General features: G+C 35.2%; 1 protein-coding gene across 2 annotated transcripts in view; it reads left to right on the forward strand.

Moving 5' to 3' along the window:
• PCB (Pyruvate carboxylase) overlaps positions 1–16,047 on the forward strand; it is a 553,291-nt gene that overhangs the window by 50,220 nt on the left and 487,024 nt on the right. Inside the window, exons 1-2 of one of the 2 annotated variants that reach the window (XM_090392839.1) lie at positions 6,992–7,172; positions 14,564–14,724. In XM_090392839.1, coding sequence (XP_090248965.1) covers positions 14,571–14,724 — 154 coding nt within the window. In that variant the 5' untranslated portion in view covers positions 6,992–7,172; positions 14,564–14,570. Of the gene's footprint in view, positions 1–6,991; positions 7,173–14,563; positions 14,725–16,047 lie in introns of those variants that run through there. The other variant, XM_090392830.1, reaches the window with a different exon arrangement.

The following is a 16,047-nucleotide window of genomic DNA, read 5'->3' on the forward strand; positions in this document are numbered from 1 at the left end:
TTGTTTATACATTTCTTCATCACCAACCTTTACATTCCTTGGCCTATGGCACATCCTACTAAATATCTCTTCCTGTCAATCCTCACCTTGCACCACACTGATTCAAAACCATTGCCGCTATTTACATCTCACATCTGCACTATATTGATATATTAGTCACTTGACCAACTAAGTTGGCAATAAAATAGAACATGAAAATATAGGAAAACCAGAAGTCAAATGGAATTCCCTTTGAGAGGGAATTCCATCACCTTGCACCACACTGATTCAAAACCATTGCTGCTATTTACATCTCACATGTGCACTATATTGACCAACTAAGTTGGCAATAAAATAGAACATGAAAAGTCAAATGGAATTCCCTTTGAGAGAGAGGGGGTCATCTCTTAACTATATTTATCACCTCTGAATAGAATCAAGAATCTTTAGGAAGGGTTGCACTTTAGGTGCACTCTTCTAAATGTGAGAATAGTACTCTAAGGTGTGGCAAAAATTTCAATTTGTATAGTGAGCAGTTACTTAGGGAGATATCTTGAAGGGAACAGAACTGCCAGGTTTTCTTTCTTTCATGGTTGTGCAATGGTTAGCATTCATTGTGGTGTAGTAATTATGAGACCCGTTACTTTGGGAGATATCTTGAAGGGAACAGAACTGCCAGGTTTTCTTTCTTTCATGGTTGCACAATGGTTAGCATTCATTGTGGTGTAGTAATTATGAGACCGTCCTATGTTAGAGCAGTTTGCCATCATCAATTTCCATTTGCCCAAGAGGCATGTTGAGGCCACTAATTAGGGTTTCTAGGTAAATTAATGCAGCCAATTTGCCACTCGCCCCTACTGTATTCTCCCCCTCCCAAGGACCAGTTTGCCTGTTTTGAGGGACTTAAAACCAGAGTTTCCAGATGGGAATACTCTCCATCTCTATATGAAATGGCACCATTTGCTTTGTTAATAAAACTTAAGATAACTACTAAATGTTTTACCTGTGTATCAAGGTAATCGTCAACTACAGCATAACTACTCTGTTAACTGTTGTCACTAGCCTGACTGCTGGTGAAGAAAAGAAAGAGCAAAATTTAAAGTGTGTGTGTGTCAGCAGCAGGTTTCTTAAGTTCACTGCTGGGGAAATGTTTCTCCATGCTTCTATTTTGTGTGATCTTTTGCATCTCTACACCATAAAATGTCAATAATATCTTTTTATCTCATCATCCCATCTTACCACTGTTCTATGATGGAATGATGAGATAAAAAGATGTTATGGACATTTTTTTATGACATCTTACTACTGTTCTATCCGTGCGGTTAGCCTAGTGGCTGTGCGCTTCGCAACCATATGCTTGGGGGGGAAGGAGTGTCATAGGTTCGATTCCCGTCGGTGACGTGAGGAGCTTTAGGATCTTTCTCACCATAGCCAAGTTAGCTGGTCTTGGGCATGGACAGCAGGTTTTTTTCCGCCTGTTTATCTGAGGTTTTTCATCCTGCAAGCAGGCAAACCGGCCTCGTGAACACACACGAATCTACAGTCATAAATACTTACCCCCCCCTAATGAGGGGGCTCAACTCGCCCCAGAAGGGACGGGGGAGAAAAAGGGAGGAAACTCCATACGAATAAACCACTGTTCTATGATTTCCAATAACCAGGTCTTGGTGTCCATTCTGTTGGTTTCTTTGTCCATTTGTTGTCAGACATTCTCATTACAGATCCTGACAGAATGTGACTAGTGCCATTTATTGCCTTTTGTTACTAATGCCATGTCCATTACCTTTTGTTTCCTTATCAAAATATTCTTTTATTGGGAGTCCACGTTGCTTAAGAAAAGTGAGATATCAAGCTTAGAGGAATTATAATTTAGTGTTTTTCAATAAAAATGGCCCAATTATAGCAAAAAAAAAAAAAAAAAAAAAAAATGAAATTCAGATTTTTGTCAATAAAAATGGAATATTAATGAGGGGGGGGGATTTTATCATGTAGTCTTGAACCAAGAATTGGTTAATCAACAAAAATGGCTATCTTGGGTGAGCATTAATTAGTAGGCTCCTGTGACTGATTAAGTTTAATGGAATGAATATAGCACAGAAAAATTATTAATTATAAGTTTTTAATAGTTCCTGTATTTTGTCTCAGACATCAGGGATACAATATTAAAATTATAATACACACAAAACAATATGCTTTTAGTCTAATTTCGTCCACTTAGTCCTCTGATGAGGATTGCCCTCTGAGTGCTATTGGCTAGTCTTAGCTGTTGAGCAAGTGACCTAAGACTTAGTTTCCCAAGTCTTGAGTTTAGCACAACCATATTTATTTAGATTAGGTTGGTTTTATAAATATGCTGATTCTTAAAAAAGTAGTTTGTACTTGCTACAGTGAATCTTGTCAGTCAGATTCTGTGAGAGTTATTCAAGGCATGGTCATCTAGATATTTGACTGACCATAGTTGTGGTGCAGATGCCTTTCTTGTGTTCTCCAAAGTAGATGTTGGCAGACCTTCTTCCAGTTGGATCATAATAATAGTTGCAAGAACAAGGAGGGAGGTAGTGCAGAGATGCTATTTCTTTGAACTACTGGCTGTTTTGTTTCTGAAGTGCCCTGAATATAGGATATAGTAATAGCACTGCTGTAATCTGTATGAAGAGATGGGAGGAATAATTAATTATTCTTGATCTTTTTGCCATTGGACAGAGGAAGGTCTAGTGAATAAAGGAAAAGTTCAGCTGTAAGGGAATCGTAGTTGGAACAGAAGTTGGAGGCTCTGTTGACAAGACGTTTTAATAACACCATATTGTTGAGAGGGAAAGATGATGATGAGAAAGTTTATATGTATTTGCCTGTTGTGGGTAGGTTTTCTGTAAACTGAGAAAGAAAGGGTGCCATTGGGATGGTGCATGATGATTAGTGTTTAGAAAAGGCAGAGTATTATTTTCCTTTTTTTATGGTTGAAATATGCTGTTCATAAATGATGTCCTTCCCAATTTCATTGGGAAGGACATCATCTACTCCCTCCAGTGATGTCAGGGGAAGTGGGGGGAAATTTTGTAAAGTCGGTGTCAGAGAGATATTTGGTAAATAAATAAATTTAAGTGATATCAGCAGTTCCATTGTTGATATCACTTTAATTTTGCTGAATAAAAAATGAATAAAAAAATACCCATGATAAAAAGGAAAAGCTCCTGGAGCTAATAGTGTGTCAGTGGAATTATTGAGAGCAGCTGAGGATGAAGTAGTGAATATATTCACTGAAATTTGTCAACAGGTTTGAAAGAAAACATACCTGCCTAGAGATTGGCAAACATCAGTATTCATCCCAATTCCAAAAAATTAAATCCCAGAGATTGTGAGAATTATAGAATCATCACTGTAATTTCACATGCAAGTAAAGTTATGCTGAAAGTGACCCAACAAAGGTTGGAGCCATATGTGAATAGAAAAATGCTACAAGAATAGGCAGGCTTTAGGAGAGGTAGAGGAACTAGAGACCAAATAGCAAACATGAGATGGATTATGGAGAGAACAAGAGAATTTCAGAAGGAAGTATTCATCTGTTTTTATTGATTATAAGAAAGCTTTTGATTGTGTGGATCACAACAGACTGTGGATTGTAATGAGATCAATGGGAATACCTAAACATCTAATTCTCTTGATAAGAAAACTGTATGACAACCAAGAAGCTTCAGTAAAAAAAAAAAAAAAAAGTCTTTGGAGAAATAGACAGTGTTTGAATGGAAAAAGGGGTATGTTGCAGGGTTGTATATTGTCACCCTACCTTTTTCATATTTATAGTGAATATATTATGAGAATGGCTGCTTTAGATAAAGATCCAGCTGGAATTAAGATTGGAGACAGAAAAATAAATAATTTAAGATATACAGATGATACAACCCTCATAGCAGAAACTAAGAAAGATTTGTAGTGGTTGATTCTATTGGTTAAGAGGAAAAGTAACAAAGCCAGGCTTAATTTAAACATCAGCAAAACAAAAGTGATGGCTTCTGGCAATTTACATGAATTTATAATAGAGGAAGATAAAATAGAAATTGGTGAAAGTTATGATTTATAGGCATCCAGAATCAGAAATGATGGTAAATATGAAGATGAAATTAAAAGGATAGTCATGGGAAAAAAAGCGATGTTAAACTTGACAAAAACTATGAAAGATAGAGGTTGTGAGTAAGGCCACAAAAGTTAGAATTGTTAAAGCAATGGTATTTCCAGTAGTGATGTATGGATGTGAAAGCTAGATTATCAAGAAGAAAGACAGAAAGCAAATTGATTCATTTGAATTATGGGTGTGGAGGAGACTATTTAGAATCCCATGGACTGAAAGAATGACCAATAAGGTTTTAGAGAATATAAAGACAGAATGTTCCTTGGAGGTGATGATCGCTAAACAGAAGTTGATGTACTTTGGTCATATTATGCGAACTGATGAATCATTGGAAAGGGCAATTATGTTGGAGAAGATAGAGAGAATGAGAAGGAGAGGAAAACCACAAAAGAGTTGGATGGACAACATTAAATAACTTACCAACTCGAACTTACAGTTACTTAAGGAAAGGACAAGAAGCTGAGTGGGATAGAGAGCCTTTGTTCACAGGATTACCAAGAGTTGAAAAAGATTGGATGGCACATAACAACAGCAAATACCAAACTTCCTTACTATCTGAATTGAATTTTTAATCAATTTTTAATGTCACTTTGTCATTTGCCAATAAAAATGTAACAGTTGAAATCAAATTGAACCATGTGGACATCTGTGTGTGTGTGTGTGTGTGTGTGGCCTAAATGCAAATCTTATTAAATTCTGGTCAGCATGAGTTGAGTTATTCCATTTTGTAATTTTGATGAATCCAGTTTGATTCATCAAAATTACCAGTTTGATTCACCAGTTTGAGACAAAAATCATAATGACTTTACAAGTTGTAAATATTGAAAATGCCAAATTTTGAATATAGGAATAATTGTTGACATTCTGGAATAGCTTGCAGATTTACAAAACAACTTAGAGGCTTGTGCATTTTTGTGAAATGTACTAATAAATTGCAGAAGACAGTAAACATTAATGAACTGATTGGTGCCTGGTGCTAACATCCAGAGGAAAAAGTTCTGTTACCTAAGGTAATAAAACAGCTGAAAGACTCCTTTTTATCAACATGTTGTAAAAGAAGTTGTTCAGATGCTGTTTTCCTCTGGATGTTAACACCAGGTAATAACCAGTTCACTGACTACTATTCCTGCATTTTATTAGTGCATTTCACAAAATGCACAAGCCTCTAAGTTGTTTCTATCCATTTGCAAGTTATTTCAGGATCTCAGCAGCTGTTATTATTTCTTTCTTTCTTTATTTTTTTTGCTTTTTTTTTCTCCCCTCAGCTTTTTCTAACAGTATTAGAGATGATACTGTTATATAAGGATACGATCTCTTATCCTTGTATAACAGTATCATCTCTTATATCCTTCCTACATCTCACTTTACATAATTAAAACTGCAACAGTTTTTCTCTAAACTGGCCTGAATGGTCCAGCAGAATAAATCAGTTCATTTGAGGCCTTTCAATCAGCCATTCATAAACAGCAAATGTACCCTTTGCAAGATATGAAAATTCATAACCTGCAATAGAAATATGTAATTTTCTTTTAAGCATTCTTTGTAATTATAGTTTCAAATGCAAAACCTCATGGTCTCTAGCTGTGGTCATCGTACATGCATTTCACCAATTTTGCACCATTTTCATATGATTTTTTATTGTGTTCTGATTAGACTAATTGAAATTTTAAGAAAGTTTTTTTTTTTCGTTTAAAGAAATAAGACTTGAGATAAGCCTCAAAGCTACTTTATTTTCATTATAATTAGTTTCCAATCTTAACACGATTATAAAATGGCATCAGTAATTTTCTCCACTCTCCTCTAAATTTGTTAACATATGTAGCAACTTTCAGCACTCCTTGGAGGTTCAACTCCAAGTTGACAGAACAAACTTTCTGGTCTCTTCACTTCTTTGTTTTATACCTGTCCTTTGGAACAGTCTCCTTAATGTGTTTCCTGAATAGTATAATCTTCAGAGCTTTGCATTCATTGCTAACAAGTTTTTTTTTTTTCAACTTTGTGTCCGCCTACAGCAGTGATGACTGTAGGTTCACTAACCTCTTGTGTACGAACTATCGTAAACTTTATGATGAATGTTGAACTTTCATGGTATTAGGGTTATATGAGTTGAAGTGTGAAATTATTTAAAAGTTCACAAGGACTTATTGGATACATTAAACACTTTTGATATAAAAAATTTTTTTTTTTTTACTGAATTAAAAATTGATTTACTCCATACAGCTGCTAATGATTAATGTCCTATAATGTAAATTCCATTAGTATCAGAGCAAAGATATTTGAATAAATCCAGATTTCTTATCCTACATTGAGTCTCTCCTCCTCCTCCTAGGGTTTTAATATATTAAACCTATGATTCCTGAAATATTAATTTTACCATATACAAACTTTTTTTTAATATTTTTTATTAAATTGCCTTAATACTATTGACTTTAATTCATTTTGAGCTTAATAGTATCACATTACTCAAGATAAATTATAGTACTTGTTAATTATTTCTTATTCAGTTATTGTAATTAATAATTGATCCGATTTGTTCATTAAATTAATCATTAGTTTATTTTTTTATGTCCTGTATAAGATGGTGGTTTTGCTGCTGTGAAACTTCTTTTGAAGAGTTCTTTAGTTTTTTAGGATCTTTTGTGGCATATCTTGTTTCTTTTTATGATTAAAGTGTTGACATTCAAGTGAACTTTCTGATAAAACAGTGTTTGGGAGAAGGTCAGTGGTTGCATCCTTCAGCCTTGGCAGATATGAACTTTGATGTTATGACAGGAACTTTATCAAAGAAATGGCAATTCTCTTTTATGCTTGAAGTAAAAATTTCAAGTTTAAAATTATTTATCATAATCAGCCACATGAAATCAAATCCAGATAAAATCAATAGGCATCTGACAGAATTCAAAACCCAATTTAGGTATGACAGCATTTATTTATGGATAACTAAAGACTATTGAAGATTGAAGTTAAAGTGAATGCTACAGGTGTTATACAAAATGTTTTATTAGTTAATCTTAATTATTAATTTCAAAAAGTTACAGAAGGAAATATTTGGAAGTACCTTGTTCAGGTAAGCTTTTTTTCTTCTTAAAAGAATAAACATTGTTCTTCATAATGTACTCTTGTAAATTTAATCACAGAAATGCATAATTTTTAGTAATTGTAATTCAAACCAGTGTAACATTTCTGCTGACATGTAATAGTCATCATTGAGCTAGATGAAGTTTGCTTACATATTCCTACTGTGTGTGTGTGTGTGTGTGTGTGTGTGAGACTTAACTTTATAAGGCAGAACACCAGAATAAGATAACAATGTATTTTAATTAATAACATGATATTTCATCCTAATTGCACAGGATTTCATCAGGTGTAAACATGTAAATTAGTAGACAAAACAGTAAGGATTAACAAAGGTAACACCTGTTATGCACTTGTAAAAGAAAGTGATGAAATTTTAAAATATTTCTAATTGTTTAGAATGTTGTGCACGTTTAGGCATTCATGTGAGCATGTTTAATTAATGAGGACTAGGATGTACTCAGACAAGTTGATATTTAGGATCTAATTACATTTCCAAAGACTCCCAAATTTTTCTCTCCATTGTATCATAGCAATGGTGTAATAACAGTTCTGATTTATCCTATGAAACGATGTCTCATTTGCAAAGCATCTTGTGGGTCAGCTTAAGAGAGCACATGTGATGACAAAGCTGAGGCCTCACTCCTATTGTATTTAATATCTCAAACATGTTCTTCAATATGTTCAATTGATTCCTCTGTTTGCCAATAGTAAGATGACTGGCAATTGGATATTGAAGTGGTCTATGTCGAGGTTTTGTGAATCGGAGTAGTGACCTCATCTTGATAAAAGGGGATAAATATTACTTCGATTTTATATTCCTTAAGTATTTTTGCTAGTTTTATGGAAACAGAGCTAATATATGAAAGCATGATGAATCCTTTGGAATAATTGAAGGAAAGAACAAAAGAGGAAGACCAAACAGAGAATGGGGTGATGACATCGTCAAATGGTGCGGAAATTCTATACACAAACTGAGTCATCTTGCACAAAATAGAATGCAATGGAAGGATCATGTCAAGATGGCAGCAGACACCTACGGACATTGGACCCATGGTTGTTGATGATGATGATGAATCCTCTGTTTTCTTCATTAGAAATTTCTCTGGTCTCATGTCATTTGAGTAGTCTGGAGATGATGTGGTCATTATAGCCATTTTGAAGGAAAGTGCTTCCTAAATGTTGAAGTTCTTTGGATACTTCATCCTTGTCAGTGATAAGTCGGCAGGCTCTTGCTCATAGTGTGAAAATAATACCCAATTTATGAGGTCTGTAATGATGGGATAAGGCATGTGTACCTATGTCAGTATCTGTAAGCTTTAGAAATATGGGCACTTCTTATTTGCCCTATTCCTTAGTTCAGTGTTTCTCAAACTTCAGATATCTGTACCCAGTGGTGAGCTGTAAGGGGCTCGTGCGAGCCCTTTGTTAAATTTTTCTCAAATTTGCGAGCCCCTTGTTCTTCTTGTTTAATAATCTTGAAGAACTAGAAAATACCACCATGGGATGTATACATGCTACTATAATTGCTACTTTAAATTCATATGGATTTTCTGAACTATATAAAAATTCATTTCATTGCATTTTGTTCTGATGGAGCTAGTGTAATGTTAGGAAACAAATCAGGTGTTGCAATCAAACTTCTACGAAAATTTCCCAACGTTGTGATTTGGCATTGCGCTCATCGTTATACACTTAGCATTAGACGATTCCATAAAAAACATTAAAGAAATAAATCATTTTGAAATATTTATGGATAAATTATATGCTTTTTATCATCAATCACCAAAAAAATCAACAAAAATTAAATACGATTGCAAAAGACCTTGGTATCGAAATTTTAAAGATCAGCCGTGTGTTTGGACCACGATGAGCAGCTTACAGTTTACGAATGGCTCTTGCTTTCTGGAGAAATTACCCAGCTTCATGCAAGAATTTTACATCGAATGATAAATATAAGGGCTTTTTAAACCAACTTCTCAATTTGGAATTTTTAAAAGATCTATCATTAATGATTGATATCCTATAGGAATTATCATATCTGTCAGAAGCCCTACAAAGTCGCAATATAAGTATTATGAGGGCTAAGTTAGAAGTTAGGCTTTTTTTTTTTTTTTTTTTTTTTTTTGCTCGACAATGCGAGCCCTTAGTTAAAATTTTCATAGCTCACCGCTGCATGTACCCCTTCCTAAATTTTCATTATTATCAAGTACTCCCTTATCAAAATAATAATAATAAATAAAATAAAAAGTATATTTTATTTGAATTTAGATGTGCATGTAAACAAAAAATATGCTTTATTTTTAATAGAACCAAATTGATTCATAGAACTATTTTTTTATCAGTCACTATCGTATGCACTTCGCGTTGTTGCAAGCTCACAGTATATGTACATATACGAAGCTGGAAGATTCACACGTGATTGACTGCGAATTTGCAAACTATTCAAATGAAATGGTTATCAAAATTTGAGTAGGAGAATTCATACATAATATATAATTTATTGAGAAATATGTTTAAAATTTTTTTTTTTTCTTAATAATATGCGTTAATGATGCATAGCCGAAAATTGCCACGTACCGCCCCCCCCCCCCGAAGACTTTTCATGTACCCCCCCGGAGGTACGCGTACCACACTTTGAGAAACACTGTCTTAGTTAGTAGAAGGTTCACAAATGGGAATGAACCATTAGATTTTAATTCATAGGTGAATTTTATGTTAGGGTGTTGTTACGATTCAGGTACTCGTGAAAAAGCAGAAATGAAGGTAGTCCATGGTTCCAGGCTAAGAATATATCAACAACATACTTTTTCCATAATTTTGGTTTATGATGGTATTCTTCTAGGGCCTTGTTTTTGAATAAAGATTTGCTAAAACTGGTGAAAGAGGACTGGCCATGTCTAGACCAGAGTTCTGATTGCATATTGTATTTTTATATTTGAAATATCCAGATGAAATAGTGTTTGAGGAGTGCCATAACCTTCTTAGAGAATTTATCTTGTAGCAGTGCAAGTAGATCATCTGTAGGAACATTAAACAAATTAACTACATCAAAGCTTGCTAAAATGATATATCACTATTATGAATAATCCTTTCCTTGCTCTAGTTGTTTAATTGGAACATGCTTGGTAGACATAATACAATTTTTTTTAAAAATAACTGTTATACACACATGTAAAGGAAAATTAAAAACTAGTATTATTCTTTCCTTATCTCTTCTGTAGCTATGGAATTCTTGTAGCATTGTGCCATCAGGATTTTATTTTTTATGGTGTTATTATTTATTAGTAAAGCATGGGAAGGATAAAACAGTTTATTAAAGTAATATATCTTTATGATATATAATATAACCTGAACATGTTATTCTCGTGGAATATGTATTATTTAATTACATGGATTATTTAATGGATAGCATGTAAATAGATTATTTACATGGAATATATGGATTATTTAATGGATAGCAAGACCTTGATACAGAAAATATTTGATAATTATCATCTTCTCCTGCAGCTTGTCCCACTTAAGTGGGGTCGCTCTGTTAATGATGAGTCTTCTCCACATCCTCCTGTCTTGGGCTATCACCACATCCAAGTTCTTCATCCTCAAGTCCTCTTCTACCAGCTCCTGCCATCTCTTCTTTGTCCGCCCATGCTTCCTCCTTCCTTGCACCTCCATCTGTATGACCTTTCTTCCCACATATTCGTTCTTCCTCCTCATCACATGACCAAACCATCTCAACCTTGCCTCCTGTATCTTCGCTCCTAAGTTCGTAATTTTCACTGTTACCCTGACATAGTCATTTCTCAGACGATCCTTTCTAGTCACACCGCACATCCACCTAAGCATTCTCATCTCTGCTACCTCCATCCTGTTGATGTTATTTTTCCTCAGGGTCACAGTTTCCATAGCATACGTCATAGCTGGCCTCACTACTGTCATATAGATTTTGCCTTTCAGATTGATCGGCACCCTCTTATTGCATAGCACTCCAGCCATCTCTCTCTCTCTCTCTCTCTCTCTCTCTCTCTCTCCAGTTCCTCCAACCCCGTTTGTATCCTGCCTCCCACTCCCTTCTTGGCCCTCTCCATCTTCTTCCACTGTTGAACCTAAGTATCTAAAGTCCCTCATCTTCCTGTTGACATTTCCTTCCAGCTCCAGATCTGTCGCCTGGCCACCGTCCACTTTGCAACACATATACTCTGTCTTACTTCTACTCAGTCTCATACCTCTCTCTTCCAGTACTTTCCTCCATCTTTCCAGTTTAGCTGCCACTTCTTCTCTTGAATCTGCACACAGCAGGCATCTGCATACAACATTGTCCGAGGCGCATCTTCTCTCACCTCCTCCATCTCCATCACAATATTAAACAGAAACTGACTTAATGCTGACCCTTGATGCAAGCTAACTGTTGCTTGAAAACTTTCTGTCTGTCCCCAGACAGGTGTGAACTCCTGTATTCACATTTCTGTACATCTCCTGCACCAACCTGACATATTTCTCTGGTACCTTCTTCTCCCTCGGACACCTCCAGATAGAGTGCCTTGGCACTCTACGTATGCTTTCTCCAGATCAATAAACACCAGATGTAGCTCCCGTTGTTTCTCTCGAAACTTTTCCATCATCTGTCGTAACATAAAGATAGCATCTGTCGTTGATCTACCAGGCATGAAGCCAAATTGTTCCTTTGCAATCTCCACCTCCTTCCTTAATCTTCCATCAAGAACCCTTTCTAGGATTTTCATTGTGTGGGACATCAACTTTATTCCTCTGTAGTTCTTACAGTCTTGTGCATCCCCCTTTACCCTTGTAGATGGAGACAAGAGTACTTTCCCTCCATTCCTTGGGTATATTTTCCTGTTGGCAAACTTTCAATCCCCTCTTCCCCCAGTGCCTTCCATGCCTCCACTGGAATCCTGTCGGGGCTCACCGATTTTCCATTCTTCATCCTCTTCATGGCCTCCTTCACTTCCACTCTACTGATGTTCTGCACCATCTCCTCAGAAGGCTGCCTATCTTCTCTGTGAGTCCTTGCATTTTCCTCATTAAAAAGTCCCTCAAAGTATATTCTCCATCTGTTTCTTATGTCCACATCCCTCCATAATACTCTCCCTTCGGCATCTTTGATTTGCCTCACATGTAAGATGTCCTTTGCTGCTTTATTTCTACATTTTGCTAGTTGGTAAATTTTTCTCTGTCCTTCCTTTGTTTCTAATTGATCATACAGATCGTGATATGCCATGGCCTTTGCCTATGCCACAACTCTCTTGGCTTCTTGCTTTCTCTCTCAGTACACCTCTCACTGTCCTCTTCCACTCTTGACACATCCCACTTCTGCTTTGTCTTCCTTTTAGCTGTTACTGCTTCTTGAACATTATTATTATTCTCCCACCAACCCTCCTTCTGCTCTCTAATCTTTCCAGATGTCTCACCAAGCACCTCGATTGCACAGCTCAGGATTACTTTTGAATTATGCTTCCACCAATCTTGTACACTTTCTGGTCCATCCGAAATCCTCTCTAACACCCTCTCCCTAAAACAATTCCTCACACTCTCTTCTTTTAAGCGAAACCACTTAATTGTCTTCATCCCATGGCTTCCAGAGGTTCTTTTCTTCGATCTTATTTTAAAGTCTGCGTACAGCAGTCGGTGTTGCTATGCCACTTGATCTGTTGGAATTATCTTACAATTTGTCACAACCTTAAGATGTTTTCTTCTAGTCAAAATGTAGTCAATTTGTGAACTGTTGTTACCACTTCTGAATGTTATCAAATGTTCTTCCCTCTTGTAGAAAAACGAGTTCACCATTGCGCGTTCATCAAAAGTTACTGCAAAGTCCACAATCTTCTCTCCTTCCTGGTTCATTTTCCCACTCCATGACCACCATGCACCCTTTCACAGTCTCTATTCTGTCTCCCTATGTGTCTGTTCAAGTCTCCTCTGACAATAATAATTATTATTCCTCTTCCAAATTGCAGTCTGATGTTAAAAGGATCAGCATACCCTATCTTAAAGGTTCCAGCCCATAAGTTGTCATTTTTCTTGCTACCTATCAAAGATACATCATGTTTATCTTTGCTGGTGTTTATCAAACACGCTGTTCTTGTCATCTTTGCTATTTAGGATAGACTGGCATTTCTGGTACTATTAGAATAGAAGAACATCAAGATTATATATGATTTTTGGATTCTGAAGGTTCAGGCCTTGCTTCTCTTGTTGTTGACACTAGACACAGAGTTCACTGGATCTATACCAAGCTGCTATACTACAGTAGGTTCAGATTTGATTGTCTATTTTTTGAATGGTGTGAAGCTCTATGCTACTGTCCTAATCTTAATCAGACTGTATGCCTATTTCTAAGTTTTGGGAAGTGATTACTGTTAATTGTTTATCATTGCTCATATTTTTATTTATTATTTTAAAATTAATTCTACATCCGTTCCCTTGTCTCTAATAGTGTTTCCTCTACTTCACAGTTGCAACCGAGATCTGTGATATTATGTTATTACCAGTTTTTTTTCTGCCTTCTCCTTGAAGGACTCACTGTGGGAGGGCACCCTACTCCACACATCCCATAGTATCCTCTATATTTCCTAAAATAACCTTCCATTATACCGGTGTTTCATAAGCTACTAATTCAGTTTCAAAGAACTTTTGCTTCTAGTCTTCAATATCTTCAGTTTCAAACAGGAAGCTACAACTGTGCAAAAATATTTGAACCAGAAGGAAAAATTTCCACAGAATGGTACCATTCTGTACCATCCTACAGAATCACACCTGTTCCAAGATGCACTAAAATACATTAGCTTTAATAGAGACGTGCACGTTAGATATACTATATTTTTTGAATAATTGCTTATATAGGATAAATAAATTATAGTTATTATTCTCTTAAGTGTGTGAAGCCATTATTCAAAAAATATAACAGGTACCATTCTGTAAGATGATACTGTTCCACAGGAACTTTTTGTCCTTCTTTTGTACAGTTGTGGCATTTTGTTTGAAACTCAAGATATCGAAGACTAAAATTTAAAGTTTTTTGAAACTGAATTAGCAGCTCATGAATTACCAGTATAATGGAAGATTATTCTAGGAAATGGAGTAGTGGATACTGTGGGTTCAAATCAAACAAACTTCTGAGGATACTACAAAAAGTACTAGATAGTTGGTAAATTTCCTTTTGAATAGCATTGTGCCTATCCTGGATTTGGTTTGTTATTCAGTCAGCTGTACTGTTTTTCAGCTATTAAAACAGAAGAAAATTGTTAATTTTACATATGTTAGGTTTTCATCAGTAGCAAGTAATGAAATGAATTTGTTCAGTATTATCTTTTTTTTTTTTTTTAAACAAATTAGAATGGAATGCACTTTCATTCTCTCTTTTAGTGTGAAGATGGGAACATCATTAATAATTGGGAAACAGCTAATGAGGCTACGGCTCCTTCAAATACCATCACATTCTCTCTATCAAAAACAATTATGTCTGCTGTATTCCTCTAATGCAGAAAACTACAAACCAATACGGAAAATTTTGGTAGCAAATCGAGGTAAATTATAATTATCATTCTTGATATTGTTATATAAATATATATACAGGTAAATATATCATAAATTAAGTTTCTATATAACTTAAAACAGTGAAAAATGTATAAACTTACATAAATTTATAAATTATTTATTAGCACATACAAATGCATAAATACAAAATTAAGAAAGAAAAATTTAAGAAAAAAATACATAAACTCATATCAAAAATGGTGCACTTACTGTACTTTGAAATTCCTTTAAATATTAGTTGACATAAACAAAAAAACTTATTAACAGTGTCTTTAATTAAACAGATGAGTAACTGTCACTTATTTGGACGATATGGTTATTTCTCGCGATCGGGAGTAGAAATAAGAAAATTGGTTAATTGTCTGTTGGGTTTTTTCTTTCTTTCTTCATATATTTCGTGATAACACCTGACTGCTTCTCGAATTTGCGTTTCGACTTTGAAGCGAATCAGTGTCTTGATCCATATTTACAAGTAGCTGAAGTCCTTGATTTAGTTTAGAAAATACTTCAGCTAATCCTTTTATAGTAAATTTTTTTAACGATTTCTCTTCTTCGTCTTCCTTGTTATTCCTTTCTTCTCCTACAACTCTTTTGATTTGGAAAATTAAGTCTTAATCAGTCAGTTCACCTTCTTCGTGATCTGCTAATTCTTCTATATCGGTAATATTGATTTCTAAATCCAATTTTCTTGCAATTTCAATGATTTCTTCACCAGTTTGTTCCAATATGCTATGCTCATTGTACTCTGAGTGTCTCCTGCGGTAGTAACTTCTTGCAAAGTCCTTGCCTACATTGTTCCGATACTTCCTTCCATGAAGTTCCAATGTTCTGGATACATTGTTTAATATCATAATTTTTCCAAAACACGTAATGTTATAGCATCATTGTCCATTGCTGTTATTGCTTGAGAAAATGTAGTTTTCAGGTAATATGTCTTGAATGTAGCAATCGAACCTTGATCCATAGGCTGAATCAAGCTGTTGTATTGGGTGGTAGATACATCGCATTTATATTTTCATTCAAATTGCCGATGTGAAGAGTATGTCCTGGAGCATTGTTAAGCAGCAATAATTTTAAAAGGAATGTTTTTTTTTGAGACGGTAGGCACGTACTTCTGGAATAAAACAATTTAAGAACCAGTCTTCAAATAAAATAATTTTCATCCATGCTTTAGGATTACTCCTGTAGTACACCGGCAATTTATTCTTGTCAATGTTTTTCAAAGCTCTGGGGTTTTGTGAACGGTAAACAAGAAATGGTTTTAATTTAAAACCAGCAGCATTTCCTCCAAGAAGAAGCATAATCCTATCTTT

This window comes from Typopeltis vanoorti, chromosome 1 (genome assembly GCF_054136105.1).
Source record: "Typopeltis vanoorti isolate ZY-2024b chromosome 1, IOZ_Tvanoo_1.0, whole genome shotgun sequence".
NCBI lineage: Eukaryota > Metazoa > Arthropoda > Arachnida > Uropygi > Thelyphonidae > Typopeltis > Typopeltis vanoorti.